Here is a 25737-nt window from a genome sequence, read left to right on the forward strand (position 1 = left end):
ACTGAGGGTGGGCAGCTTCCTAAACTGGAAAGCCCAGGTTTCAGAGTCTACCTTTTACTGGCCATTTTCTCTTCTCTGTGTTATTCTCCCCCAACGTCTCTACTGCTATTCCTTGTCCTTCCTACATAAACTACACTCCTGAACGCTGGTCCCAGGCTCTGCTTGGTGCTAATGACGGCTACTGTAAAGAACTAACAGGGCCATCCCATGTGTAGGTATCCACCACACATCTACTCCAGAGCCACCCAGTGATAACAGGGCCATGTGAGTTCCTCCCTCTCAGCCCCAGCATCCCAGGAAAATGATAATCACTTATACAAAACAGAATCCCATGAAGAGAATGCCAGCCAGTGAGCTGAGCCTCACCATGAACCAACAACATGAAGCTTTGGGATTATAGAACAAACCCAGGAGTACTTCTGCCAAGATCTATTTTTCCCATCAAATTCTTAATCCCTATGGGTATTAAAGAATGTTTAATCTATTTTTTTATATTCATTTGCACTACAAGATACTGTCAGAAATGAGACAGAGCTTAGAGATTACTAAGCCTTTTTTCTTAGAAACAAGATCAGTCTAGCCAACACCAAATAGTTGAAAACATCCAGAGATGTCCATTGGAAATTTAGGAGAGGCAGACTCAAAAGCCTCTTGATGAAAGTGAAAGTGGAGAGTGAAAAAGTTGGCTTAAAGCTCAACATTCAGAAAACTAAGATCATGGCATCTGGTCCCATCACTTCATGGGAAATAGATGGGGAAACAGTGGAAACAGTGTCAGACTTTATTTTTGGGGGCTCCAAAATCACTGCAGATGGTGACTGCAGCCATGAAATTAAAAGACGTTTACTCCTTGGAAGAAAAGTTATGACCAACCTAGATAGCATATTCAAAAGCAGAGACATTACTTTGCCAACAAAGGTCCATCTAGTCAAGGCTATGGTTTTTTCCAGTAGTCATGTATGGATGTGAAAGTTGGACTGTGAAGAAACCTGAGTGCTGAAGAATTGATGCTTTTGAACTGTGGTGTTGGAGACGACTCTTGAGAGTCCCTTGGACTGCAAGGAGATCCAACCAGTCCATTCTAAAGGAGATCAGTCCTGGGTGTTCTTTGGAAGGAATGATGCTAAAGCTGAAACTCCAGTACTTTGGCCACCTCATGCAAAGAGCTGACTCATTGGAAAAGACCCTGATGCTGGGAGGGATTGGGAGCAGGAGGAGAAGGGGACGATAGAGGATGAGATGGCTGGATGGCATCGCTGACTCGATGGATGTGAGTGTGAGTGAACTCCTGGAGTTGGTGATGGACAGGGAGGCCTGGTGTGCTGCAATTCATGGGGTCGCAAAGAGTCAGACATGACTGAGCGACTGAACTGAGACTCTGAGTGGATTCCTCTACTGAGACACATGTCAACCCAGGCACAAAGGTTATAGAGAAAGCTGGTGACAGGAAAGAGAAACCTCACAGCCAGTGAAAAGTGCCAATAAGATGGCTTCCAGGTGATTCATGGGTTGTTTGTTTGGAGTTATATTTGTTTGTTCTGATCAGAAGTCTACCCTAAACTCCTCTGGAGTGAGAAAGGGTTGGTTGGCTTAACAGAAGAGGAGACACGTCCCTCAGCGCTCTCCCAAATGAGCCTACTCACAAAATTCTCCTTCCTCTGTTTTGCTACCTTTTACATCATCTGAGTAGGTGGGGGGTCTGGGAAATGGTTCTTGAGAATTTACTTTGAAAGTCTACAGTGATTCCTCACTTGGAAATGCCATACCTATTGTGTATTGATGTCTGGATGAAAATTCAATTTTAATACCCTGTTTCATACATACATAAAATTGTGCTATGGTGCTGTGCTTATAATTGTGCTTATAGTCGCTAAGTTGTGTCCGACTCTTGCAACCCCATGGACTGTAGCCCTCCAGCCTCCTCTGTCCATGGGATTTCCCAGGCAAGAATACCGAGTGGGTTGCCATTTCCTTCTCCAGGGGATCTTCCCAACCCAGGGATCAAACCCGAGTCCCCTGCATTGGCAAGCAGTCTCCTGCATTGCAGGCAAACTCTTTACTGACTGAGCCACCAGGGAAGCCCAAAATTGTGCTATAGAACATTTTAAAAAAATAGTAAAGACATGATGCTAAGGGGGATTCTGTGTCCAGTGATCTGTCATCAGTCCATACGATGGGCAAATAGGAAGCCCACTACAGTTTAATAATGCCCCTATCGGTCACCCCAACTAGCCTGTGAGTCCCTTGAGAGCAGAAACCACTCTCCCCATCTCAGTGATCCAACTGCCTGGCTGGGCTCCTCACAGCCAGCTGCTTCTCAGGACGAGAGGCAGATGGGTGAGCTCAGCAACTCCCCTCCCACGCTGTCCTGCACCCCCCACTCAGCACAGCAGCGCACGCTCGACCCTCCACCTCTCCTGCACCTTTTGTTCCCTTTCCCCCACAGTCCTTCAAAATCTTGAAGGAGAACATGCTGGTAGCTGAGATTCATCACCCAATGACTGCAGTGCAGCAGCCCCAGAGAGACAGCCAGGCAGCAAAATTTTCTGTTACCAGACTCCTTAGTTTGCTGCTGTCATAGGAAGATCCCTCTGAGGCACTTTCTGTTTCCAGCCAAGGAGATGCAGGACCATCTCAGCAGACAGTGAGTGCCGCCCCTGACGACTCTGATCCCTGAAGCTGGAGTTGAAGCCCTAGCCATGGCAATTAATGCAAAGATAGCTTCTTGAAATGTGACACGTCACAGCTTTGAAGCTCACTCCCATGAGCAAAAGTGTGATACAACCTCACAGTTCTGCCCCAGGTGGCCTCGGTCTCACCAGACTGTCAAACACGGATCAACTGAGCTGATGGAAAATGCTTTGTAAAATGCAACACGGATACTGACGTGCTTGCTATTTGAATTTAGGGTGTTCCATTCACTAATGCTTTCTAAGTAAATGCTCATTTTGCATGAACCAAATCACCTGCCAAAGCAGGTCCTCAGCGTACCTGTGAGCTGACCGATGAGACTGGACGTCCGAACCGGACATCGGACATCCTGCAGAGCGCCTCTGTTGGATGTGCGGGTCGGGGACCAGGGACTTGGGGTTCAGAAAACTACACCTTAAACTTCAGCCTGTAGTGCATGTTAGCAATCCTCGTTCGATGGGAATTTTCTGGGAAGAATACTGGAGTGGGTAGCTATTTCTTCCTCCAGGGGATCTTCCTGAAACAGGGATCAAACCCCATTTTCCTGCGTCTGCTGCTTTGGCAGGAGGATTCTTTACCACTGAGCCACCTGGGAAGCCCTGCTTGATTGTATAAGATATTAAAAAGCACACCCCTATTTTGCAGATGAAAACCCTGAGGTTCTGGGTTGGGGGGTTAGATGATTTGAACAAGGTTATGGAACTGGTCAGGGAGGAGGAAGCAGGATTCAACTGCAACGTTTTCAATGCAAACCACTGCTCCAGCATCTCCAGTATCTACCCAGTGCCCATCTGGGCAGTACTCCAACGGCTTCACGTGCATTCTTCCTAGGATCCTCCCAACCTCCCCAAGCATCAGAAATCACCATAAAACTCATTTTATAATTAGAAAAACCAAGACACAGAGAGATCATACAATGAGTAAGCATTCACTTTGGGATTTTCCTCCCGAGGTCTGATTCCAGAGTCTGTATTTTAATGAGCATCTAGCCACTTGTTAAATGGAAGGAAGAGGTTGACCCTCAACCACCCCTGAGATGGATAGAGTTCCTCTTCATTGCCCCTACCCCCTCTCATGTTCTCCCAATCCAGTCTATACTGTCTCCATCAGCTGTTCAGATATCTGGAATTCTCACTCCTCTTTCCTTTCATCAATATCTGCCATTAGGAACGGGTTTTTTTCAGCTATTCGCACTTTAGTAAGAATTTTAATCCCTATGTTTATCTTCTCAGGGGTTAATTGTACTTGAGGCTGACTTCCTATTGTGGAAAGGAAGGATCTGTGCCCTACAGTTCCCAACTGGAGGTGACCTCCAAATCACTCTGTGTACAAAGCAACCTTCAATCTGGAACATCACGAATATGACTGAGGCTGTCTGAAACTTGCAGCAAAGGGTTCCCTTCATAAAGCTCCGCCTGGACCCCAAGATATACACCCAGGGCCCCGGAAAAAAACTTCAGAAGTAATCACTCCGTCTCAGGGAGGCCAGACGAGGGCACAGTCTTCACTTCTTGGGCATGGACCAAGCACACGCTCTGTGTTAAGCAATTCACTCTGGATTTATTGCCCACGAATGGATCATATGTCTTTCTTCAAATGCTCGTTTTCACCCTGGGTTACCTCTCAGAATAACGGATCCCATATGTTTACTTTCCATCATAGAAATAAACCATTTTATTTCATTTACCACAAAAGAAATGAATCCTCATGGAATTCCACCAAATTCTGTAATATTGTTTTTCCAGGCTTTGGTAGATAGGCATTCCACAGGTCCTGTGTGCACTCTCTGTGCCGGGTCTTATGTTCCATAGTGTGAATCCAGAAGTTCATAAGACACAGAGCTTGTTATACACTATATAATAAGTCTAGTTCTTAAAATGTAACCAAAAATGACAGATTTTTTAATGATATCATGTAACATTAATAGTGCGTCAAATACGCTACTAAGTTCTACACGGGTATCATCTGAAAGTACGATATAAGGAAGCAGTTAAGAAAGTCACTTTGGAGGCCTTTGGAGGCAGAATGCCTGGTTTCAGGTCCCAACCCTTCTACTTACAAGCTCGGAGACCCTGGGAAGCCCTCACTGGTTTGCCTCAGTGTCTACAGCTGTAAAATGGGAACAATGGGAACACTCTGCCTCCCCCAAAGCACCGTGTTAAGGATCCGTGAGTTAGAACAGGTCGAGACCTTGGAGCAGGGCCTGGCTCTTAGTAAGCATGATGGAAGACGTTTCTATGACTACTGTTATTGTCTACCCTCTCCTTTCATCTTCACAGCAACCCAGTGAGTAAGGAGCTGTCATTACCCCATTAGCAACCAGACCTGCAGACATGTACTGGCTAGCTCAAGCCCACACAGCTGGTGTCCAAAACCGTAATTCAACACCACAGGGCAAACTCTCAGCTGGGCCAGGGAGGGCAGCTTCCAGACAAAGGCTCAGTTTCAGTGCATTGCCCACTGCCCTGCACTTCCTAAAAAACCAACACACGAATCATGCTCGAAGCTCCACAGAGGAGGAAGGGATAAGCTCTGTGGGTAGTCAGGGAGGGCTCTTGGAAGAGGTAACCTTGAGCTCACTGCCATTAGAGTCCAAGAGCTACAGCACATTGAGAAGCAGAGCATGGAAACTTCTCCATGCTCTGCAGAAGGCAGGACCTGGTCTCTGCCAGCCCTTAGAGGACCACTTCCAGGGGATCTCACGGCTCTTTTGACAGGCCAGCCCCCTCCCTCCTCTTTCTGGCTGACACCAGCGTGTGCTTTCGCCCCCTCTACTCAGAGGGTGGACTGGAACCATGGGGTCCAGTTCTGACATTCAAGGGCTGGCAGATAAATACAGGAGAGAGGAGATAAGATGGAGCCAGGCTACCTTCGACCTCACACTGGATCTGAAGAGGTAAGTGAACAACTGGGCCCTTTAAACTCAATCTCTCAAGGTCAGAAGAGAACTTCCAGGTCACCTACTCAGAGCTCCTCAGACTTAGTGTATGTGGCATCATCAGACAGCCTGTTAGAGTGGATCCCTGGGGGTTTAGGGAGAGGCCTGAGAACACGTATCTCTCCTGATCCCCCAGTGATGCTGAGCCTGCCTGCTGGTCCTGACCACACTGAGGCACACTGGTGTGGTCCATCCTGACTCAGGACAGAGCGGTCTCAGCCCCTCCCAGGTAGACATCTGCAGGTGGAGGTTGCCCAGGGCCAGGGGAGGCAGAGACAGCTGACTGCCTGCTGGGGCTGCAGGTGCTAACGCTCCTCCCTGTAAAATGAGAGGTGGGGCATATGATATCAGGGTGACCTTTAGATCCAACAATTACACGCTTGAGGAAAAGGTTGGAAGAGCTTCTCAAAGACAAAAGACCAAGGAGCCAGCTCAAGGGTTATTTCCATCAGTTGAGCCCAGGTCAGGGGCCCCGCAGTTCCTCGTGCCACTCTAACTAGGCTGGGAGGTGTGATGGTTACTGCCTGGAATTCCTTAACTGTCAGAGGGGGAGATATGCCCAGGGGGGCACTCATTTGGGAGACAGATTGCATTTTGGGCTCCAGTTCTTCCAGTTCCAGTTGGCCCCCTTGGATCCACACATTTTACACAGGACTCTACAGTCGCTCCCGCTAAAGAATGGAGTGTTTCCCAGCCCTGACTTCAGGTCAGGCCAGCGTAATGAGGTCTTGGTGACAGTGTCAGACCCAAGTCTCAACCTTCAGTGGCCTGGCTTCTTTTCCCTGTTCTCTCCCTCTCCTGGGACTTCCCAGGCGGCACTAATGGTAAAGAACCCGCCTGCCAGTGCAGGAGACACAGGAGATGTGGGTTGGATCCCTGGGTTGGGAAGACCCCCAGGAGGAGGGCAGCCCGCTCCAGGATTCTTGCCTGGAGCATCCCATGGACAGAGGAGCCTGGTGGGCTACAGTCCATTCACAAAGAGTCAGACACGACTGAAGTCACTTAGCATGCACGCACGCTCCCATTTCTGCCCACAGGAGAATAAGCTCATCTAGAAGGCGAGGCACTGAAGCAGGGCCAGGCCACTGCCATCAAGTCCAAACGACATCATCCAACTGCCAAGCGACCCCAGGATGTAAGCAAGCCTGTCCAAGGTCAGCACAGCCATCCCACTGAGCCTGCCTGAGCCAACCTGAGGCCCCAGAGCTGCACCACGCTTCTCACAGAGCACTGCTGAGATGCTCTCTGGTTGTTTTTTATGCAGCATTTTGGTACAAATTCTTTTCAGAAGGGTAAATTCCTAAGGGTACAGAGAGGGCTCCCAGCAGAGAAGCAGACCTTGCTGGTGAGCACAGATCACTGTGAAGGAATGCACCCGGGGTGAAGGCAGATACTTACCCCTGATCTCCTGTCCTCCCAGACGCAGCGTCGCCTGGCGGCTATCCTGGTCGTAGGTCACTCCGGGACAGGAAGCATTAGCCTGGGCTTCTGCAGGGTCCCTCCAGTCTCTGACATGGCACAGCAGGACATCGGGGGAGCTCAGCAACCCACAGAGGAGGGGACCTGCAGAGTTTCGAGATGGAGGAGAGGTGGGTGTGATGGGGACCAAGCAGGGGCCCCTTGGAGATGCACGTCTGTGCCCTGAGAAGCTCGTAGGATGCAGGCAGGGAACCAGTCCTCAGGAATGGACACAGGAATTCAGGAGCCTGCTTTTGACTTGGCCCATCCTTCCCCGATCGTCCTGTGGTTGTCTTACCAGACAAGTCCAGAGAGGAGGGCCACCACTCCCTCCTCACGGGATCAGCAGCAGTGACACCTCTGATATGACCAGGGCTCCTAATGCCAGCGTCCTCTGTCTCCACTTCCCAGATTTTTGAGGCTTCAGGGAAATAAACAGTGGCCCCCACCACCACCATTTCTCATTCTCTCTGTGTCTCTCTCTCCCACACACACAATCAATCTTGAGAGCTCAGGATTATTTTTTTTAATGTATTTATTATTGTTATTATTCTGGCCGCACCATGCAGCGTGTGGGGTCTCAGTTTCCTGACCAGGCATTGACTCTACACAGCCAGCATTGGAAAGCAGAGTCTTAACCACTGGACCGGCAAGGAAGTCCAAGGAAGGAGTATTTAGAGTCAAAGTACTGCTGCTGCTGCTGCTAAGTCACTTCAGTCGTGTCCAACTCTGTGCGACCCCAAAGACGGCAGCCCACCAGGCTCCCCATCCCTGGGATTCTCCAGGCATGAACCGGAGCGGGTTGCCATTTCCTTCTCCAGTGCATGAAAGTGAAAAGTGAAAGCGAAGTCGCTCAGTCGTGTCTGACTGTTAGCCACCCCATGGACTGCAGCCCACCAGGCTCTTCCATCCATGGGATTTTCCAGGCAAGAGTATTGGAAATAGTTCTGTCAAAGCACAGAACTATTAAAATCCAGGAGCTGTACACTCATGGCACAAGCCTTCCTGGTAGGAAATGAACTCCTCGTCTCCGGGTGGACGCAAGCCAAGGCTGAGCACCCATGTCCCTGGGATGCATAGAGAGGATCCATTACTAGATTTGGCAGTTGGAAAGCATTGGACCACTTTGTCTTGAATATATCTTCTAACTCTGAATCTTAAAAAAGCTGCCCCAATGTTATGACTTTATTTAGTAGCAGAAAGACCTACCTGTCCCCTAACTGAATTTGATAGTGATTTTAGTTAGATCAATAAAGGTAAATCAAATGTTGGGATGCCTGTGACATGTCAGCCACCATGGTCAATGTTTTAAGAATATTAATTCCCTTAATTTTTATTATTTTTTATCTTCTTCTCCAGATGAGGAAATTAAGCCTCATGTAAGTACATTGTTTAAGTTTATTGAGATTTAGAAATTAAGTAATTTATATACCAAATGAATTTATATACTATATACCAATTTATATAATTTATATACCATATACACCATTGCATGGTGTATAATTTAAACCATATACACCATTACATGGTATACAATTTATACCATACATACCATTATTTGGTATATAATTTATATACCATATACCCATTTGGATACATAACCCTGTTAGGTAGTACAGTTGTTCAGATTCTCCTGGGGGAAAAAAAATGGAAATTCACCACTTCACATCTCCTATCCCCTCCATTATCCTAATTTATGTCCAAATGCAGATACACTTCAAACTTCTCTCACCAAAATAGATGACTCACCAATGTCCGGCTTATAAATTTGACATTTTGTTCTCTCTTGTCCCACTTTTAACTGAGTAGCTAAAAATCACCATCACCGTTACTATCAACAGCATCTCGGTGGTGAATGTTTACCTCAGAGACCCACTAACTCACTCGGTGGTTCTTAAACCGCTTAGACCATCATATCAAAGTCACAGAAAGGGCTTTGAAAATGCTTGTTCCTCAGCACCAACCACAGAGGTGCTGACTCGACAGTCTGTGGAGGTCAGTGGAGGTGGGCTGCACTTGGGAACAAGCCCTTGTGAACAGCACCATCCGTGATGTTAGTGAACGCACAGCTGAATCCCAGAATCCCTGGGCTGGTGAGGCTGCTTCATCTCACAGATGGGGCAACAGAGGCCCGGAAAGGGAGGCTGGTTCGTCCCAGCTGGAGCACGGGGCAGCAGGGAAGCATAAGAGCCTGAGGAGAGCCCAGAGGAACCTGAGCTCTGTGGCTGCCCGTCTCATAAACCTAGAACGAGAATCATGGACTTAAACAGGAGGCAGGCCGTGTCTTCCCTCCGCCTCTCAGAGCTGGGAAGAGAAACGCAGGCTGCTTTCTTCTTTAACTAGCATTCAGTGAGCACTGTGGGTGTCTGAGAGGTGGGCACCGGCTGGAGATTTGAAATCACTTTGCTGATCCTGCAGGTCGGCTTCCGTTACGATGCCAGGAGCCTCAGGCCCCGCAAGTGTCGCTGAACCCCACTTCCCAGTGGCTTCAGCTACTTGTCGAGGTACAAGGAGGCTCATGAATGTAGGTCTGGAGTCTCATGAGTTGTCACTACTAATTCTCAGTGGAAACAAAGCCATTTCAGGGTGGGAGGTTGGCGGGGGTGGGAGTCTTGCCGGGGAGGAGGGGACAAGGGAGAAGGGAGACTCTTCCAGAAATTAAGTGCCTTCCCAGACGGCAGGAAGAGGATTCTGCTCCTGGTCACGAGCAGATCCAGCCAAAGCTTCACAAGTTAAAATTCCAGGTCTGCCCATCAGACAAGACTGGGAAACATATCTGCCTGCTGGTTGATGTGTGTCTTGAAGAAAAGCTTAACTTGCAGCATTTCGAGGTCACTGTTCAAACCCACATAATTCACAGATCAGGTTACACTGGAGGGGAAGGCGCGTAAGCTGCTAGCCAGAAATGTCATGGAAAATAAAGGATCGTGTGGGCTTATGGCTCCATGGAACAAAATAATTATTCTGTATATGATCCTAAGGAAAATGAAATCAACATATCCAACTTGAAAAACCCTATGGTCTGGTGAGTAATTGGACATCTGGGGAAATTGTGGTGTCCTCAGAAAAAACATTTAGTTTAAAGAAGGCAAAAGTCATCCTGGATTTGAATTGCAGGGTTTCTAAATATAGGCTGATATAGAGACATATACAGACACACCTCATAGCTATTGCGGGTCTGGCTCCAGACCACCACAATAAAGTGAATATTGCAATAAAGTGAATGAATTTTTGGTTTCCCAGTGCATATAAAAGTTATGTTCACTTTGTTCTGTAGTTTACTAAGTGTGCAATAACATTACATCTAAAAAAACAATGTGCGTACCTTACTTTAAAAGTACTTTAATATGCTAACCATCATCTGAGTATTCAGTGAGCTGTAATCTTTTCACAATAGTAACATCAAAGATCGCTGATCACAGATCACCATAACAACCGTAATAATAATGAAAGAACCTGACATATTTCAAGAATTACCAAAATGTGACATAGAGACCCAAAGTGAGCAAAAGCTGCTGGAAAAATGGCACTGATAGATTAGCTTGATGCAGGTTTGCCATAAACCTTCCATTTGTAAAAAACACAGCATCTGCAAAAGCACAACTAAGAGAAGTACAATAAAACGAGGTGTGCCTGTGCACACGCATCTCTAAACACCGCATGCGTGCATGTGTGCTCAGTCACTAAGTCATGTCCAGCTCTTTTGTGACCTCGTGGACTGTAGCCCACGAGGCTTCTCTGTCCATGGGATTCTCCAGGAAAGAATACTGGAGTGGGTTGCCATTTCTTCCTCCAGGGGATCTTCCTGACTCAGGGATCAAACTCACATCTCTTGGGTCTCCCACACTGGCAGGCAGATTCTTTACCTGCCGAGCCACCTGGGAAGCCCTCTAAACACTACCCAGCCCGCAAAGCCTGGACTAAGTCTCTCCTCTTCTAGACAGCCCTCCCTGACCATCAAGTCCCCTTGGCATCTTCCTCCTTTGCAGTTAAGTCTCCCAAGGCCTCAGACACTCATGTCGCCTTCTGTATCAAGCCTGCTACACAGCAGAGCTCCACACACACTTGGATGTGTCATAACCTGGGTGACCAGGAGCAGCTGGTTTAAATTCTCTGAGCCTCAGTTTCTCAGTTTGTAAAAATGGTGCTGGAAATACTTCCCCTGAAAACAGCAGCAAGAAGAAACGTGGTGTTGCCATGTGAAGTGGCCAACACAGTACGTGACCTGTTGGAAGGGTCACAATTGTCCCTCATTTTGTAAATATCACCTTCTAAATGACAGTGGTCCCCTCATGCCTGCTGCTCCCTACAGCATTCCCCATGCTGTGCATACTGGCTTTGGCAACCCCATGCCTTCCTCAAATTTTACAGACCACAGGTCATGGAAGAGGGAGGAGGCTCTGGCCCTCACTGTCACCTTACCTCCTTGGACCTGCACAAGGATGAAGCCATCGCAACAGGAATCATGATCACAGGCAAGAAGACAGAAGAGATGGACCTCGGCCAGACTGGCTCCTGAGGCTGAGAAGGTGACGGGGCTGTACATTCCAGAGAGTGCACTTTGGAAACCAGTTTGTTCAAATCTTTTTTGACCTGTGATGGTGAACTCTTGGCCTGGGAGAAAAGCAGAAAGATAAACTTTTTTGAGCTCTAAAAGGAATGCAGACTGTGCTGGTCAAACGACAGTGGACCCTCTGACCACAACAGGTACAGAGTTCGGTCCAGAGAGATGCCCTCTGTGTCATAAAACCCCTGGACCTCCCGTTGTGTGCAGAGCATGGAGATGTGGCCCCAAGACCCGGACAAATGCCTGTCACACCTTGGAGGGTCTGCAGGGCAGATGTGGAGAACGGGCATTTATTATGGTTTTATCACCAGTAAATATCTTTTGAGCTCTAACTGTATACACAAACACCAGACCACATGCTTTACCCAGACAACCTCATTTCACACTCAGTGCTCTTGAGTTTGGTTCAGCCTGCTCTGCCATCATGAGCGTTTCTGTAACACAATGATTTGAACACGTGGTGCACAGGCAGGTTGGCTGCTGCGATGCTGAGTCACACTGGTTGTTCTGCAGTGTCCCCAGCGTGTCCCTGCCCTGTGCCATCAAACCACAGGCCAATGCGGCACTTACACATGTAGCTAAAGACAGCAAGCTGCAGACACACAGCGCCACGCGATACCCATCAGCCCACGGGCTTCTTCTTGCCTGGGACAGGCCAGTGGCTCTGTCTTCAAAGTGACGACTGCAATTCTCCCTTCTTTGTTCATCTGGCCCTCGTTGCCACAGCTCAGCATCCTCAACCCTTCCCCTCTCCCTCCACCATCAAGCTACCCTGCCCTTCACATTTACAGGAGCATTTCTTTGTGATGGATTCAGGATGTCTTTTTTTTTTTAAGTTTTGCTAACATTTTAAATAAGACTACTATTGTTTTTGTCAGTCCTCTGGCTAGAAGTGGCATGGTTTGGGTTTCTTCTGTCCCTCAGTCTAGTTTTTCCATGAGCTCAGTTATTTTTAGAGCATCCTTTTGCAAATATGAGGGGTTTTAATCAGATATATATATATATATATATACACACACACACATATATATTTCACTAGAGCCAAAATGTCTGTTCTATTATTATATCCATTTTAGATTTGAGGAAAGAGAGCCTTAGCAAGTGAGCAGTCTGGCCTAGGTTTACACAGCTCATTGGTGGCAGAAAAAACACCAGAGCCTGTGCTCTAGGTTACCCTGACCTCCCAGTGGCCTAGCAGGTCAACAGGTCTTAACCAACTCACGCACCTAAAGCTGGGGGAGACCTTACAGCTTAGAGTGCAAGCTTCAGAATCAGACAGACCCAAGTGCAAATCTTCGCAGCACCCCAGGCAGGTGAGTTCTTAGGTCCTCAAAACCTCAGCTTTTCCTCCTGTAACCAGGCATGTAACCCTCGCAGATGATGCTGAGTGGATGAAAAGATAGACTGGACATTAAAGGGCTGAGCCATGAACCTGGCCCTTAGCTGACACTCAGCAGATATATTACAGGTGTCCAAAAAAGCCAGCATCTTTTCCTCCAAGCCCTGGATCACTCAGCCCCTGCTGCCTGACTGCCCTCTAACTGTGCCAGGCCCATCCTGCACCAAAGCCCAGCTTAACTTAAAGAGCCCATGTCCCAGCTTTATTGAGTTAGAATTCACCTCTCACCCTCGATCTCTCTTACACTCTGTCTGTGCCTCTACTAAGGCTCTGCCATCCTTCACCCAGCGGTTAAGCCACTTGGGACAGCAGCTGCTCCCACACCAGCTGTGATTCCTGGACCCAGTCCTGCTGTCAGAGGCAGGAGTTGCCAGCCGTGTGTGACTCCTTGAATATCAATTCCAGTTCATCAGAGTCCTGTTGCAATAGCCACATTCCAAGTGCCCAGTGGCCACGCGGCTACCGGCTGTCATGTTGGACAGCAGAGACTTATGGAACATTTCCACGCCTGCAGAGAATGCTGCCCGGACAGTAGGGCCACGTCTCAGCTCACAGGGCATCCTCCACACAGCTCTGCACAGAGGACCTCCTGCCCTGAAATGTGGACACGTGGCGCCTCCTCATCCTTCGTTCGGACATCCCCCTTCTCTGAAGTTCCTTCACGGAGCACCCAAAGCAGTTTGTGTCCATTTTTCTTTTCCTTTTTAAATTGTCATAAAATATACATAATGAACAATTTACCATTTTAACCATTTTTAAGTGCACAGTTCAAAGGCAAAAAGGTACATGCACAGGATCTGCAGCATCACCACCATCTACTGCCAGAACATTTTTCATCCTCCCAACTGAAACTCTGTCCCCATCAAATGCTATCTCTGCATCCCACTTCCCCCAGCCCCTAGTAACCATTGTCCCTCTCTCTTCTCCATGAATGTGTCTCTTCTAGGTACCTTACATCCATCTTTACCCCAATGTCCTATTTCATTTTCATCAAAGCACTTATCACCCTCTGAAGTGCTCTTGTTATTAGATCAATTCCTCTATCAGCTGTGATTCTGATTTTGATCACTGCTGTATCCACAGCACCTGCTGAAGTGCATATCCTACCATGGGCACTGGGTAGACACATATGGGGTCTGCCGTGCTGGGTTCACCCACACGGTGGCCGAGTCTTGAGCAATGGAGCAGGTCTGGGAGATCCTCCCGAGCTGGGGGAGGCAGGGCCTGAAGTCTTGGGTCCCCTGGATGGAGTGTGACCAGATGCTTCCTGTTTCTAGGCTTCCTCTGTGAAACAAGGGCTAGACAATCTCCAAGGAACCCTCAGGCTCTGACCCCCTTTGATTCTGCAAAAGCATGTGGCTCTTCCTCCATGGTCAAGAGCATGGACTTGGGCAGAGCATGGCCCCGAAGGACAAGCAAAATTGTACCATCTTCCAGGTGCCCTAAGCTCCAGCATGTGGATGGACATGCTGACTACCTACTGGGCACCACAGAATTTTCGAGAGACCTTCAGAAACCATGTCCTTTCTACCTCAGCGGTGGCACTGTATTCCCACTTTTACAGAAAGTAAAATAAAGAAGGCATTCCTGATTAAAGAACTAGTAAGTTGGGGGTGAATCTAAACTCAGATCAAATTTACCCCTACCTCCCTTCTCTTTCCATTACACCACGATCCAGAATGGCTGGGTCTGTGCGTTTTCTGCTTGAAAAAATAAAAAGCAAAACAAAACAAAAAAGGGCAGAAAACAGTTCTGTCCTTGATTTAGTTTGGCAGCAAAGAAGCTTCACAATTTCCCCTGCAATTTTCTTCCAAAGTATAAACTTTCAGGACATGAGGAGAAAAAAAATAACAAACACTTAAAAAGAAATACAAATGCATTTAAAAAAAAATGATAAAAGGCCAAAGTAGAGTTTTCAAGAACATTTTTGAGAGGGGTTACTTGTTTTATTTGGGTTTTCTTTTTCAGAAAATGATCTCTGTGCTCTGTCATTTTTCAAAACAGGTAGTAAAAATAATTGGAATAAACACTGGGGCAGAAATTCTAAAACCCTGGCCAGAGATCAGAGAAGACAGAGCCCTGCTGGACTCCATTCTCCCAGGGGAGCTCCCATTTAAGACAGGATGGAGGTATTAGGCTAAAGAAGGACCAGAGGCGAAAGGACACAGTTGCTTGTCCCTGCCGTGGACTGAGTCTGCTCTCGAGGTCAGCTGAGGCACTGGGCCCGGGCTGACCGATCCTCTGCAAATGCCAGCTGCTCACAGAGCAAGTCTGTGGCTGCTGGTGGCCAGGCTGCCTGCCCAGAGCCAAGGACCTAGGGGAGTGACATGCTTGCCACCTTCATTCCAACCCCCTAGCCCTTCGCTCAGGCTCCCTGCCCTGTCTTCCTGTCCACAGCCATAGCCTCGGATCTTTGGGAAACCACTGGCAAGAGTGAAAAGGATCGTAGAAACCTCCACTTGCACTTGCTCTTCACCACATGCCTCACACTGTTTAAAAAGCATCGCATCATTCTGAAACACCCTCTTTCCCACCTCCCAACAACCTCGGTCCACCTGCAACTCCTTTTGACTAATGCAGGCACAGCAGCCGGTGATGCCAAGGAACCTGCCCAAGATCACAGAGCTGGCGGCAGCAGGGCCAGGGTCAACCCATCAGGTGGGCTCCAGCCCCTCACCCTTAACCGCGGGAAGCGAGGCCAGGGAGCCCTGACTAGCAAAGGTATCACAGCTCGCGGGCAGAGCCTAGTCATGGCCCGGTGGACAGGGTAGAAATATGCATGCCATAGGATTCTTAGGAGAAGCCCACCGCTCCTCCCACACGTGCTACAGTGACCAAGAAGTGTCGCCCTGTGTGAGGCCACCCCCCTCTGTGAGGCCGCATGGGGGATTCAGACACACTTAGGTTTAAACCCAGATCCCCGATTTCTAGCAATATGTACGACCTTGGGCCACTTTCTTAATCACTTTGAGCCCCAATTTCCTCATCTGTAAAACAGGGATTATGATACCGTTTTCACCTTTCTTCGAGAATCTCTGTGGGGGGAGGAATGAAAGGATGTTTGGGGAAGTGAGACATAAACTATAAATTATGAGATGCCCTTGCTACTCAAAACGCGGTCCATGAACCAGCAGCTTTGGCGCCCCTGAGAAGCTATTTGAAAGGCAGAATCTTGGCCTTACCTTGAGTTACTGAACAAGAATACTGGAGTGGGTTGACATTTCCTACGCCAGGGGATCTTCCCAACCCAGGAATCGAACCTGGGTCTCTTATGTCTCTCGCCTTGGCAGACAGGTTCTTTACAACTAGCGCTACCTGGGACGGCTCAGGGTACTGCGCATGCGCACTACATAGGGAGGCCATCCTGAGTGCTGGGCGTAGAAAGACAAGTGCGTGGAGGTCTGGACTGCTTGTGAGCTTCCAGGGAGAATAGAGAGGAAAGAGGGTGGGGTGGAGTTCCCTGAGAGGGAGGGTTGGTACAGGCAGCTGCAGGGAGCTCAGGGCCCATGGCCCTACTGGAAATGCCCCCGTATCACAGGCAGAATCATGGGTCTGCACGGGGCACAGGGGTAGACTCAGCTGACTTTGCCTGCAGCTTTCGTGTCTGCTCTGCAACTCAGCCCCTCCCCTGCAGGAGGGCCTCCCCAGTCCCTTGGGGCTGGGGGCAGTGTGGCTCCCCTCTAAACTCGCCCTGTGGGAAAGAAGCTCCAAACGCTGAACACGTGAAGCCAGTGGGCCACCCCGCCACCCCCACCCCCCGCCCCCCTTGCCAGCCATCCAGCTTATCAACCTACCCTTTTTCAAATACACAGCTAGAGGGTCTCCTTCCCTGCTCCTCACTTTCACCTGACACTGAAGACTTCCAAAGCTGGTGGCCTGCGAGGTCCCCAGCGCGTCTTCACTCTGAAGATGGAAAGAAGCTCCATTAAAGTCCTGTGATGTTTAACATAATAATAAGTTCAGCAAACGTTGACCAAACTCTACCCAAAGTTAGGCTCGGGGGCTACAGAGATAAATAAGAGAGGAACCTTCCTCCTTAATTTCTCCCTTTCTACTGGATCGCACAGACAGGTAAGCAGCAAATTCCAGCCAGAGTGTTAGCTGCAAAGATACATGTCATAAAAGAGGAGATAATTACCCCTGAAAAAGGAGTGCTTAATTCTTTGTGTGTGTGTGGAGCGGCTGGGGGGTGGGGGGGCGGAGGATTATCTCTTGTAACTTCTAAAACAGCTCTATCGGGTAGGTGTTATTGATATGTGCATTTTAAAATAAGGAAACACAGGCTTAAAGAGGATGAGTAGATTGCAAAATCCACACAGCTAATTATGGAGTGGAAGGATAAGAATCCCGGTTGGGATTTCATTTCCTAAACACAGCCCTTGGGTGACACTGCCAGTTTAGGTGTTCTGGGGGGAGGGCAATCAGGAACGGTTAATTCTATTGCAAAACAGAAGCTAGAAAATTTTCCCAGAAAAAGTGAATCCAGGCGGGTTCTGATGTATAAATAAGAGTTTGTCAGGTGGAAACAAGAGAAGGGGGATTTTAAGCAGAGGATATGGCAGAGATGGAGACCTGGGATACCACAGGTAAACGTTTTGATTAACTAGGTCCAGTGGTTCTCAGGGACTGTCTATTACAGGGATGGGAGGCAGGTGGTGGGTGGGAGAGAGAGAGAGGCAGGGGCCAGCCTGTGGAAGACCTTGTTTGGCATATGTGGTGAGGATCAGGCGAAGACTCTTTGGCTTGAAAATAAGGAGGAGGTTTGACTTCTGTAAACCGTATGCGTTCTCGTTTGTCTCTGATCTCTGGTCCCAGCGCTCTTGCTGTGTGGGTTTGGTAGGATAAATCTGTATTCATTGTGTCTTGTTTCTAGTACTTTGCCTCCTCCAAAGTTACCCAACTTTGAGTTTCCCAGTTCGATTTTGGGAATTTGGGGAGGGCAGAAGCTCAAACAAAGGCTATTGGAAAGCAATCACTCTCCTTGCTTTTTAGATAAAAATTAAACTCATTGAACGGATGGTGATATGGAGAGGGAAGAAAGGCCTTTAAGCAGGAAACATTCCTGCAGGTGGAAAGGATCTGAGTTTTAGGTCCCAGATTACAGGAGCCCTGATCCCATCTGCTGAAATTGTCGATACCCTACCAGCTTTGACTTATAGAAAGAACAATTTCATGTGGTTCTAATATTGAACTTTTCTTTTCCTTTTTAAAGTTATAATCATGTTTTACTTCTACAGTGAGAAAGAATGCTGGAATCTGGGACTCAGATGGTATCTGGGGCTTTGGACAATGTCCTGGTATGTCCAGTGACCCAAGTTGCCCAATAAGATAAGCTGGTGGGGGACAGAGGGAAGGGGCTCATTACTATGACCCTCTTCTGATGAATCTATCAGGAAGTGATGCTGCTCAGATAAATAGTCCCTATGTCAGCTTCATCCTGAGCCATCACCAGTCCCCTGCAGTTTCAGTTTCCCCAAATCCCATCATTTTGAAGAAATGGAGGTAACATGGAACCACTTATTGCTAATCTCATTCCATCGTCTGCTCAGAGTGGTGTCGATTCAGTGAAGGCATTTCTGACGTAGGACAGACACAAGACAGAGCCTCCATGTGGCTGCCACAACTCACCCGACCGGAAGTCACGCAGGCGATGCTGTCACTTGCCCAAGCATAGAAATCGCAGGACACTTCTGATCCTGCTGTGGACACCGTGAGGAAGCCGCAGGCCTCGTCCAGTGCACAGTCTGCAAGAACCAGGGGACAGTCACCCACCTGTCTCTCAGGTGATACAGAGGACAGACAGACACAAACGCCTACTCCATGCCCCTCAAACACACACACATACACACACACACACACACACAGTAACAATGACTACTCGTGGAGGACTGGAGGATTATGAGAAAATTCTTGTAAAGATGAATGCTCGATATGTGGTATTTGTTATTATTCATCTCTGGCCTCACCCTTGAAATAGACAGCTGCATCTCCTGAGCTGGACTAAATGCTCTACAAAGAAGAAATGTCCCTCAGTGCTTCTCCCTTAACATCTGGCAGAGCCTCATTCTTGGCAGGCAGCGGATGCACTATAAACTCAGAACTAAAATTATGAGTTAGATGTACATTTTGGAAATCAGTTGATTTACAGAGTATTTCTGAAGAAGTATATTTGATTATGATCTCGAAGGTTGTATTTAACATGTTTTGCAAGATCAGCACCGTGTATTCCTATGGCACCACCCACGTGCCCGGCCCCCGATTGCCCCTCACCTGCCAAGCACTGCATCAGTGAGGACTCAGAACCGGGAACTTCAGACCTGACCATCACAGCCACATCAGCATTGAAGATCACCTTAGATTCTGGAAGCTTCTCAAATTTCCGCATCACTGAAATGTAAGCATATCCATGAAACTTGACTCTGAAGAGTCTGGGGTCTCTGCAGAGAAGCCAAAAGGAGATTTAGGTCAAGAAATCACTTCCCACCCATTGCATTTGCTCACATGGGCACTGCAAAAAGACAAATTCCCTTTGAAGGGTAGTTCCAGAAGCTGCCTCATAGCTAACACTGAGAGCTATCGCTCACCACGTCTCCTTTTTTTCATCTCATTGTCTGGAAGTAAGAATATCTATTACATGTTAATCCTCACAACTCCCTTTTTCACATTGATACTGATTTTTCTACATAAATTTATATTTCCTTGTCCTTATCTTTGAATGCTAATGATATCTCATAATTATTTTATTTATAATGATACAAATAAAATATCTTATTTATAAGGATATCTCATGTTTATTTTTAAACAACTTGACCTCTTTCTGGAAAGAAGTAAATTATTTTTAAAAGACAAAGCATGTGCACATGGGTTCGTGTAAGTCTGAATAGGCACCATGTGGCTCAGACATTTTTATGATAGCATTTGTCTAAATGATATGTTAGCATCTGTTTTTCTAGGTCCCATCAACACACCTGAGCTCCTGTCTGTCACAATGACACAGTCATGAGCTCATGGAACTAGACAAGAGAGGAGAAAGAAAGAAAATTTCTCAAGGCTATGAAACTTGGAACTCACCCTTTACCAAGCAAAAAATCCATGGCAGGTAACTAGCTGTCAAGGAATGAAACTCATCTTACAAGCCAAAATGCTCAAAAGCACCAATATTTTGCAGGTAACTATCAAAAAATAAGCCCTGAAGTACATGAGTACTGATTTTTTTTTTGAAGATGTGGTGATAAATATGTACGAGTCAGACACAAGCAACTAAGCATAACACATGTAAGCCCTCATCCTCACACACACCCATGGCTTTAAAAACGAGATCGTGTCTGAGTTGATTTTCATCATGTCAGTACATTCAAGGCCATCCTAAGCAATCTGTTCTCAGTTTTCATAATAAGTGTAGGGGGAAAAAAAAGTGTGTTTGGAGTGGGGATGGGAGAGGGGAGTATTAATATAATAGAAATGACAGGCATTAAGCCTTCGGAAACTTTGATACGAAAAACTCTCATTTTACAAAGTGGCCCTCATTGATCTAGAAATGGCCAAGTTCATGTGCTCAGTCCATAATCAGCCCTTCCCATCTCCTCCTTTCTTCTTTATTTTTTGTACTCCTTGATATTTTGTTTATAGGGACCAGAAGTTCCAGTCCAGCAAATACCATCTTACACTCAGCCCAGTGTCCCTAAGGCTTGGTTGGTATGGACAAGAAGCTCACAGCCTTCTAGGAGATTAAATAAAATTTGAAAAGTTTTTCAGTTTCCAATTAAATTAGTCTCAGGAGCCATAAATGCGGTAAGTTTAGCACTTCAATTAGAGAATTGGCTGGTTTTCACCTAAGAGACAACACAGTGATGGAGATCTCAACATTGCAGAGCTCTGAGAAAAAACTCATTGACAAAGAGGATAGAAACAATCTATGAACTGAGTTACCAAGGAGTCCTTGGAATATTGAGTTAGGATGCAAACGTATACATCCTCTAGTTGTAATATCCCACATGCCTTATAGTCATTTACAAATTTACATACGTAACATATTTACAGATGTCTTGGGGAAAGCATTAAAGGTCAGCATCAAGGCACATCACCCTATTTGGTCACAATTCCTCCACAGCTTGTGAAACTGGCCACAGGAGTTCAGGTGGTGGGAAAATCCCCTTCCTCTAGGTGCCCTTTAGGAGACTGTTCTGATCACGCATGCTCAGTCGCTCAGTCGTGTTCAGCTCTTTGTGACCCCCTGGACTGTAGCCTGCCAGGCTCCTCTGTCCATGGGATTGTCCTGGCAAGAATACTGGAGTGGGTTGCCATTTCCTCCTCCAGCGGATCTTCCCAACCCAGAAATCTAACCTGTGACTTCGGCATCTCCTGCATTGGCAAATGGATTCTTTACCACTGAGCCATCTAAGAAGCATAAGTTCTGAAGAAGCCCAGATAATTAGAGCCATTCATTCATTGTGTCTCCAGTATTATTGCTGAGTAAGTTTGGAGGTTTGCTTAAGAAGCCAGAGATTCGGAGGACCTATCTGGAGGCTATTCCTACAGCACCTCAGAGAGGCGTCATCAAAGTTGGCAAAGCTAGCTGTGTTCCTTGTAAACGTTTCTGATGCCACTGATTGAACGGGCTTTTCTGCTCCAGATGAATGCAGGCCAGAGCAAGCCAGGAAATGCTTTACAAAGTGTGCGTTACAATCCACACAGCTGAGCTGGTGGTAGGGATGCAAAGAGGGCTGGAGTTAAGATGTAAGCACCCAGAACAGCAGTCATCACCACGGTCCTTGGGCAAGTGGCCTTCCCTCTGAGAATGTTCTCTCCCTCATTTGTAAAAGACAGCAAAGATCGGCCTAACCGAGTCCTTAAAGCTCTAACTGTCCTTAAAGCTCTAACTCCCCTGACTGCTATTTCTGCCCAAGAGGAGGGATTGTGGAAAAAACCAATAAAGATTTTCACTGGATTTGCCATGAGATTTTATCCATGGACGTGAAAGTTTGTTCATGGACACACGTGCACAAATCCTTGGCATTTATTAGTTCTTTGCTAAGTCATTTCATCTCCATCTTGCAGATGGGGAAACTGTTGAAGCGGACCTGCCCAGCATTACAAGACCCGTAAAGGGCACCATGGGATTAAACGAGTTCTGAGCCCTGTCCTGTTATACTTGGGACTGTAGGACACCTGTCAGTTTACTCAGGGCTTTTGTATCCATTATCTCATCGAAGAGCTGGGCTCAGTGAACGTTTGTCATTTTCATAGGATGATATTGACCCTCACTGTGTCTCAGGAAGTGAGCAGGAGGCTGCTGGAGTCATGAGGCTCAGAGAAGCTAAGCAATTTTCCCTGGGTCACCCAGCAAGTAAGTTCTGGAAGAAAGACTGGCCCTCGGGTCTTCCCCTAACATCCCACTGAGGGAGAAACACTGACCACTTTTGGGGGCAAGCTGCCCACAAGAAAGGAAACCTCAGCAGATGAATGGCTTTTAAATTCATTTCTCATGAGGCTGAATACTTAGGGGTGAGGTTTCATGATGTCAGAAAATTTTTTTTCCAGTGATTAAAAGAGAGAAAGAGCAAAACAATAACAATTTTTGGATCTGAGTGATGAATATTTTTTCATCCTACTAATCTTTCAATACCTACGTAGTTTAGAAATTTTCAAAATAAAAGCCTGGGACAAACACATCTCGCGTATCTCTCCCACTTTAGAAAGCCCAGTGGGATTGCACGCCCTGTCCCCAGGAGTGGCTAAATGAGTGGCCTGTGCGTACCCAGACACTGGGCGTCCACCAGCGGGGCCTCTGCCTCTGTCCAGGGCAGCCTCCGCCCCTCGCCGTCCACACAGAAGGCCTTCCCGCTGGTCCTGTCCCTCTGGCTGGCTCGGTACTGGCCGTCCTGGTCACACTGCAGGCCCATCTCATTCTTCTGACAGTCGGTGACACCTGGAACCAAAGATGAATATAGCCATCAGTGCCATCAGTGTCGTTGGGTCTTCCCTGGTGGTCCAGTGGTTAAGACTCCATGCTTCCACGGCAGGGCAGGTAGAGGTTCGATCTCTGGCTCTGCATGGCCAAAAAACTATCAGTGTTGTGCTTCTGGGGTCCCCTATCTGCTCGGCTCCCAGTCCTTGATCAGACATCCAAGTCCCATGTCTGAGCCAGACACACTCCCCCAGCCTCAAACTTGTCAGTGTCCCCACCCTGACCACAGGACAATGTCTGGGCTCGCCTTTGGGCCACAAGGGCCTCTGTGACCTGGACCCGCCCATCTGACCCTCCACCTGCACCTGTGTGTCCACATCAGTGGGTACCACCGGCTCTGATACCACTTTCTGGACCCTGACCCTGACTCTGCCCCCTGGTTCTTCTCCTGGTGCCCAGCTCTCCCCGGTTCTCAGGGAGTTAACTCTTTGCCACCCAGTCCTCATTTCCTCAGGGAAGTCCCTTGATGTCCCTTGACGCCTGAGTGCCACACCCTCTCCTCTGGACCTGCACCTCTGCTCAGAGCTGAGAGCACGATGATTATTTCCATCAGTCTGCAGAACGGCTGGTTCGCAGCTGTCTGCCTCCCTCCCCAGCGGGCAGGGACCTCACCTGGGTCTGCTTCCTGTTACAGCCCAGTGTCTTGCTCAGTGTCTGACACGTACGTAATACAAGCCCGCCCTGCCCACCCTGGGCTTTGATACTGTGATTTATAATAGAAATACGTATCTGGTCTTGATCCGCCATGTCTGGAAGTGGACGTTCAGAGAAAGGAGGTGACTCGGCCAAGGTCACAACAGTAGGAGGGAGAGTGGGGAGCAAAGGGGAGCAAATGCGTTTGGGGCGGGGGTCCTGAGCCCCCGCCTCCTGCTCAGCTGCCCACCGTATGTGTATGCAGCATGCCCTCCACAAACAAGGACCAGCGCGTAGCAGGGAACCCCTTCCCAGAAAGGATCCCTCAGGCCGTGTGACAGCACCTCACATCATCCCAGACTGCAGTGACTGGAACCCATGTGTGAACATCAAGGACGCTGTGTTCCCAGGGAAGAATCTCTTCTCTAGAAGGGATGCTGGACTTCCGGCCTCAGGAAATCCTCTGACTTCTTACTTCCTTGGAAATACCGCCCTATTTCTACTGCTCTCCTGACCAAAGAAGACCTCCTCTATCACAGAAGGGGACTTGATCTCTTTTGATTAATTATTTTACAACTCCAAACACGACTCAGATTTCAAATAGTAGTAGCCACGGCTGCCTCATGTTGACACCATTTCAGAGTATCATGAAAAGATGCACAACGAGGCAAGATATGGGTCCCTGCGAGGGAAAACCCAACCCTCCCCAGGTGACTGTTAAGTAAACAGGCCGAGTGAAATCACATGACATACGGGAAGGCCACCGTATGCACAGACCCGACAGATCCATGGGCCCAGAAAGGGAATATGAGCTACACGGTGGTGGTGACCGTAGGTGGAAAACATCTTCCACGTCTAAATCTGATAACACTGACTTACAAAAATTGGAAGTTTCAGAATCAGACAATACCAAGATCAAAGGCCAGTTATGTCACTTTTAGGGCAACTCTCACACTAGGTGAGCGACTTTAGCTAAGTCTCGTCAGATGAGTCTTGGCTTTCTTACATGTAAAAGTTGAGCTCATAATGTTTATCTAAAAGGAGAATTGGGAGGATTGACTGCGACGACACCAGTGAAATGTCTGGCCTGGGTTTTAACAGAGCAGAGACATTCAAAGGTGGTGCCCCTTTGATTATGCTATGGACCCAGTGGTGCTCAAGGGTGGGCAATTTTGCCCCCATTTAAGAGATCCTTGGCATTGTTTGGAGACAGTTCGGTTGTCACAATTTGGTGTGCATGAAGGAGGTGCTTCCAGGATCTGACAGGTAAGGACCAGTGCTGTTGCTGAATAAACACCCTCTCACACAAGGGACAGCCCCCCCAAATGAAGAACTGTCTGTCTCCAGATTCCAGGAGTGCCGAGGCTGAGGTGTCCTGATGGATCGCATGGCACTGTAGGGTTTCTCTTTCGGGCAGGACCCGTGAGGACTTACAGTGAGTCTGGCTGAAAGCTCCAGCATAAACGGTAGTTCTGCCCTCAGGACAGGGGACACAGGCCAGGCTCCCTGCCTGTTCTTGGTAGAATCCAGCAGGACAGGGAACGCACTGCTCATCCTGAAAATAGCTTCCTTCCGGACACTTGACTGGAAGAGATCAACAGAGCAATGAGGTTAAAAAACAAGATACCTGCTGTACAATTACAACCTCAGAATGCATTGGATCTGCGAAATTCCAAAATCAGACAAGAACTCATTCATTTAGCAAATGCCCACTGAGAATGCACTGTGCATCAGGCTCCAAGAGTCGAGGATAAGCCGTGAAAAAGGTCCACAAGGTTCCTGCTCTCCAGGAGCTGAAAGGGCTGGTAGGATGAGAGGGTATCTGACAAGAATGTCAGATACGAGTGAGATGAAGCAGGAGCAGAGGGCATGATAGTGAGGAAGGCCCCTCTGAGAGACAACTTGTAAGACCTGATGAGTGAGGTGTATGCCAGGCAAGGATGCAGAAGAGAATTTCAGACAGAGGGAACAGCAAGTGAGAAAATCCTGAGCCAGGAATAAGTTTGGATTCTCCAAGGAATGGAAAGAGAAAAGCCAAACAGAGCCAGCTACTGAGTTAAAGCTTAGTGGACAAAGAGAAGGAT

The 25737-nt window shown here is 47.8% G+C and overlaps 1 protein-coding gene across 1 annotated transcript in view; it reads right to left on the minus strand.

The window, feature by feature from the left end:
• TG (thyroglobulin) overlaps nucleotides 1-25737 on the minus strand; it is a 234181-nt gene that overhangs the window by 163070 nt on the left and 45374 nt on the right. Inside the window, exons 20-26 of the mRNA XM_005900741.3 lie at nucleotides 25088-25237; nucleotides 22811-22981; nucleotides 19324-19440; nucleotides 18682-18797; nucleotides 16848-16956; nucleotides 11510-11701; nucleotides 7028-7192 (exon numbers count right to left, since the gene is read on the minus strand). Of these exons, the coding sequence (XP_005900803.2) occupies nucleotides 7028-7192; nucleotides 11510-11701; nucleotides 16848-16956; nucleotides 18682-18797; nucleotides 19324-19440; nucleotides 22811-22981; nucleotides 25088-25237 (1020 nt within the window). The remainder of the gene's footprint in view (nucleotides 1-7027; nucleotides 7193-11509; nucleotides 11702-16847; nucleotides 16957-18681; nucleotides 18798-19323; nucleotides 19441-22810; nucleotides 22982-25087; nucleotides 25238-25737) is intronic.

This window comes from Bos mutus, chromosome 14 (assembly GCF_027580195.1).
Source record: "Bos mutus isolate GX-2022 chromosome 14, NWIPB_WYAK_1.1, whole genome shotgun sequence".
Taxonomy (NCBI): Eukaryota; Metazoa; Chordata; class Mammalia; order Artiodactyla; family Bovidae; genus Bos; species Bos mutus.